General features: G+C 37.5%; 1 protein-coding gene across 1 annotated transcript in view; it reads right to left on the reverse strand.

Annotated features, from left to right (window-relative positions):
* Window positions 1–5,575, reverse strand: part of LOC106958140 (disintegrin and metalloproteinase domain-containing protein 10-like) — a 32,439-nt gene that overhangs the window by 16,773 nt on the left and 10,091 nt on the right. Inside the window, exons 3-6 of the mRNA XM_015049905.1 lie at window positions 3,493–3,611; window positions 3,217–3,375; window positions 2,578–2,678; window positions 438–587 (exon numbers count right to left, since the gene is read on the reverse strand). Of these exons, the coding sequence (XP_014905391.1) occupies window positions 438–587; window positions 2,578–2,678; window positions 3,217–3,375; window positions 3,493–3,611 (529 nt within the window). The remainder of the gene's footprint in view (window positions 1–437; window positions 588–2,577; window positions 2,679–3,216; window positions 3,376–3,492; window positions 3,612–5,575) is intronic.

Consider the following 5,575-nt stretch of genomic DNA (forward strand, 5'->3'; position numbering starts at 1 on the left):
GATTTCACTTAAACATAATTTGTGCTTTATAATAAATGTGTAAAAATTACCAGGAGGAACAGGTTTTTTTGTTGTTGTTAATTCCTTTTAAACATATCAATTATACAAAACTTAATTGATTTGACTAGACCGAAATCAAACTGAACAGGTCAGAGGTTTTTAACTTGGAAGGATCTGGAATTGATACTTTTTTCTGTATGAAGCCATAGAAATAAAACATTTATTTCAAGTAGAAACCTGGTTGGTGCCAACGTAAGAGAGAAAATACTTAAAAAGACAATTTCTCCAAAAAAACTCATTAAAGTAATGCTGTAAATTGTTTGTATTTTAATAGATTTTTCAATTTTACAGCCACAACTTCAAGTATTTTGACTCTGTTTACATGCTGCCAGAGTTCCCAACGTTTAGGTACTTTGTATTGCTGTCGTGTGCCTTACCTGAGCTATGACAGCTTCTCTGGTCTTATAGTATTTGAAGAAAAGATGGTCGGTCTGAATAAAGAGCTGGCAGGTGTTTTTCTCCACCTGGGCCATCCTCTTCTTCCTCAGCAACACGGGGCTTTCAGACTCCGCTTCGGTGTGGAGCTCCTGACGTGAGGAGCACACGAGTCTTAGAGAGCTGAATAAAACATATTTATAGCTTTTCCATCCTAACAGTGAGTAAATAAGTAATGGGAAGTATTTTTAGAGTTTCCCCCTTAAGCCACGGCATGTTCATAAATCAGATTTTAGCTAAGAGATGGATAAGATGAAATAAAACCACAACCAAAGAAAAATAACTCCAGAAAATACAGATGCATTTCAGTGAATTAGAAATTTAATTCACAAAGTGAAACTCATAATATTTAGGTTGATTACACAAAAAGAGAAATATTTCTTAATTTTGCTGATTAAGGCTTGCAGGAATGACAGCTCTAATTTACTTTTAGTTTCTCTACCAAAGTCGTTTCTCGGTCAAAACTATGAATGCACAAATACACTTTATGTTTTGCTGATATCAACATCTGAGGACTAGAATCGGCAGATACCGATCCGATAAGGAAAAACAGCTGAATTCACTTAAAACGTTACTTTTTTTAAACACAGACATAAATGTACTGAATTAGAAATTTGCATGGTAACTCTGCACCAGTACAGCTTAAATACGCCCACAGCTTCACAAGCTACTGGTTAAACATGTAAAACAACTTCAATGTGTTCAGTCAGAGCAATTAGGAGAATAAAAGGCGATGTAAAATAAATAATAAAGACACTAGACAAAAACAATAGGCGCTCATCTATCAGGGGGAACGTCTGCATCTTATCTAGGCTGTGTTTATATGCAGAGTTTTGGGGAAATTGTATTTAGCCAATTTAACAGAACAGAGATGGATCCAACACTTTAAAATGACAAACTCAACTTTTGATGAGCTGTGCGATGCTGCGACAGCTCTGTAGGAGATCCAAGGAGAAGCCGGTGGCTACAAATAAACACGTTGCTGCTGCTGCTTCAGACAAACTGCTGGAAATGGCTTGATGCAAAAGAAGAGTTTGTGAAATACACAAATTTTGATACGGTTGAAAACCTACCTCATTCTAAAGAAAAAAAATGTAGTTTTTAATTGGAAAACATGAGTTTTTTTTTCTAAATTAGCATGTTTTAATTAAGCCAATTTTATGGCCAATGGAAACGCAGCTGGTGCAAACCATGACAACATTCCTGTACGAAAATGTTTTTCTTTAACAGGTCTAACGGGAAAAGACATTTCATGAATTTATACATCACTTTTTTGAATTGAATTATTTGAATATTATTTTTATAATATGCTAATTTACAGAGACACTTCTGTGTGTTAACTATTTATATGAGCACTCTGTGTGCACAGTTTAATTTTGTTAATGGTGATTTTCCAGGGAGCAACAAACAATAACTTCATTCAGTTACGATTACAATCAAATACAACCACAAGAGCAGCTGGTAGGAGGGATTGTGAAATATTATTCATTAATAATTAGAAATATTATTGAGTTGTTTTAGAAAATCATTTAAACAGTAGCTTCTAATTAATAAAAACTGCATTCATGTTTAAAATGGACTTAAATGTTTTCGTGTCTAACTTGCTTTTTTTATTGTTACTCATTTCTTTTACCTTGCCATATGTTTTGCGTGTTCGTCCGTGTGTGTGTGTCAATTATTTTTCTTTATTTTTTTTTGCATCAACCTGGCTGCAGATGAAAATTAGCCTTTGTGGCTAAATCTGTCGTATTTACATGTTTGTTTTAATTTACTTTGTGTTGATTAATATGGACCTTCCCTTATGAAATAAATTCAAATTCATGAGAAGCTGCTTCACTTAAGCGTAAAGATGTTTCACTGCCAGTATTGCAGCTTTGGCCAGACACCAGATTTTCTAATGGTTCCATTAAGTTGAAATGGAAAAAACTTTCTTTTTCCCCAACTATCTGCCAAAGCAAAACCTGCCAAGTATTAAGAATCAATATTTTTGCAATGAACCCAAACCAGAAAGGCATTTAAGTACTTACTCATGCCATAAAACTACTGCATGTCACGTGTTTTCCTGATTTATTTTATTTTCACCTTGCGTGGCTCCTCTGCAGCGGAAACCTGATACTTCTTCATCCTCTCGAACACGGAGCTGTCAGCGCAGCCTCCCTCTGGGCCGTACTTGTGCGGATAGTCTGAGTGACAGAGGCAGAGACACAAACACTGTTTGGATTATAAAGACAATGTTAGCTACTTAACCCCCTGAGTCACTCTATTCCTGGTGCTATTCATGATCAGCTAATGGATGTACTTATACGCCACTTGATACGCCTCGCTTCAGCGTGTGAGTCGCTACTTTCCCGTCGCACTCATTAGCGATTCCTCTCGCAAATCTGTTTAATTTGCCCCACAGCAACTTGCTATGTGTTCGCAGATGATTTGAAATTAAAGGCTGCTGCTGTAGTGAAGTGTGCTTGGTGCTCACTATTAGTACCAACATTGTGTGGAGAGCATAAATGAGCCAGAGAGAAGGATTGTGTTATTCAGCTAATGAGCACCCCGGGTATCTCTGCTCCCATGGGGGGGCAATCACACCAGTCAGCCTTCATCTGCTCAGCTGCCCTAACCTTGCACTTTCCCTGATACGCATTTCCATGAAACAAATTACGCATTAGATTCGAGGAAGTGATGCTCCTGATTGAATGTGAGCAGGTGAAGAGTGTAAGGACTTACGTATGTCATCTTCGTGGTAGATGACTGAGTGAAACGGCACGTCTTTGCCCTCCAGGTATCTCTCCACTGGTTCCACGTAGTACGTGCCGTGGTAGCTCTGGATGAAGCCCTCAAACTTACCGTCCACAACGGAGCCGTGAGTCAGGGTGCCTTTCTCACCTGGTAAATCAAATCATGGCACTTTATACTCAGACTCACACGGGACTGGATGCTAAGTTATCACAGCATGTTAAACAAAGAAAATCACTGAAATATTAACGTGTAAACACGGGTTACCGTAAATTTCTCCAGTGTAGATATGAGAGGTATCGTATGGAATCTCTTCTCCTGAAACTTCTATTTTCAGATCTGGAGGAAATAAGGTTGTATCTCTTTTCATCCGTAAATTGAAATGCCTGAAATGACACGAGGAAATCGTCACAAAACTGCCTGCACTTATTCATCAATTCACTGATTCATCAATTGGATTAGCTCTATTATACCTCTTTGAACATGTCAGGACAACATATATTGAAATATGGTCTATACAGAACATGTTCTTTACAGTTTTTGCACTAAATCATTCGTAGAGAATGAGATTTTAGTCTGCTCAGTTCTGCCTATTGCTAGCTGTTTTAGGGTGTCTTGTCACTTTAAATCCAAACAAGCTGCTGCTGCTGGCCATGCCCCTCAACTCGGCGTTTACACACGCCGTGAAAATGGCTGCAAACAGATGGGATATTATACAACCGTATGTCTTTGAAAAGCAGAAGTGGAGCCTCCTGCACAACCAGCAAGAATCCAGCAAGTGGTTTCTGAATGGTAAGTCAATAACAAAACGCTTGTCTTTTCCAGGAGCTATTGTACAGCAAATACAGCAGTAACACCAGCTGACCAAACATGTTGGAGCTCAGCTTGAGTTGCTAGGTAACGGGCTGGACTCAGCTGGGGTTGCTAGGTAACAGTGTAATGCCTTTCGATTGTGACTCAATGGGGAGGTTTTTGAAATGGCTCATTTTCCAAACACCAAAAAAATGACTGGTAGTGTTTTTTTTAAAAGCACTCGAGACCCAAATGAAAGTACAAAAATAATTCCCCTTTAAAATTTTCATGGATAAGATAATGCCATGATGCAAAGCCAAATTTCTTTTAAGTTGTTTTGCAGCATTTTCATAACAACTTATGTTGACATAGATACTTGATTGTGCTATAAAATGGAAAATGCATAATACTCTCCCCCTCCCTTTAAGAATGCAATAACAAGTGTTTTAACAATAATGAGAAAACTTATCACACCAAGTTTAAACAAAAAACTGATCACATTATAGGTTGTTTTACATTTTTAGGTAATATGATGAAACTAGGATCAAAAGACTAAATTGGGGAATAAATGCTGAACTGAAAGTAACACAGCTCAACAGAAACAATCTCAACATGCATTGAAGCTGCTGTAATGTCTCAATGTCAGATCTTATTTGAAAAACAGATGATTTTCACACACATGAACTGTGGTTTCTGTTTCATACTCCACTCAATTGGCCTGTGTTTTCTTCTGACATTGAGGCTGGGATTACACAAGTGAGTCTGAGTGCAATCAACAACAAAAAAGAACCGCGCACACACACACACAGAGACACACACACACACCCACCACTCAAACAGTCAGAGAGCCCAACCCACTGCTTTTGCTGTAAACAAACCCCTAATTTCCACAACAAACGTTTTGCATCACATCCTGCAAGCACTACTCAGAAAACACTCGAATCTAGAAAACAGAATCAGATTGTTGGGTTGAAAAATATAGGTATGAATCAGAACTGAAGAAAACAAAATGTATCTTATAGTCTTTTTAAATAAAAAAAAAAAATCTATTTGTGTGTTTGCTGTTGCATAGTTTTATATTTCGGTTATTCTCTTCCTCATTTAAGCAGCATCAGGGTTTATGAACATCAAGTCCTGTTACATCCAGGCTGATAAACAGTGCTTGCCAAGTTTCAAGGCAGATGGTGGTGACTTTGTGATGGAGTTTAGACGCCATCCAGCACCGCCACCTCCTCCTCAAAATAGGGACAAACTATATGCATCTTCCCATCTGTGAAATTAGTATTTATTTTAGATCTTAAAGCATCTGCCTCCGCAATCACCTCCTGGATGTGCAATAAAAACGCTTACGCTTAATCTGAAGCTCCAATAATATAAAATACTATCACATATGGGGAAAAGGCAGCAGATGTGCACAACTTAGACGATTAAAACCTCAAATGCTTCTTCTTATCTGGCATTTAACCAACTAATGAATCATCCAAAAAAAAAAAAAAAAAAAAAAAAAAAAAAATAAAAATTTAGATTTAAAACTCATATGCACTTCACACTGAAAAAA

This window comes from Poecilia latipinna, unplaced genomic scaffold (genome assembly GCF_001443285.1).
Source record: "Poecilia latipinna isolate Pla-1442-1.1 unplaced genomic scaffold, P_latipinna-1.0 Scaffold965, whole genome shotgun sequence".
Lineage (NCBI taxonomy): Eukaryota > Metazoa > Chordata > Actinopteri > Cyprinodontiformes > Poeciliidae > Poecilia > Poecilia latipinna.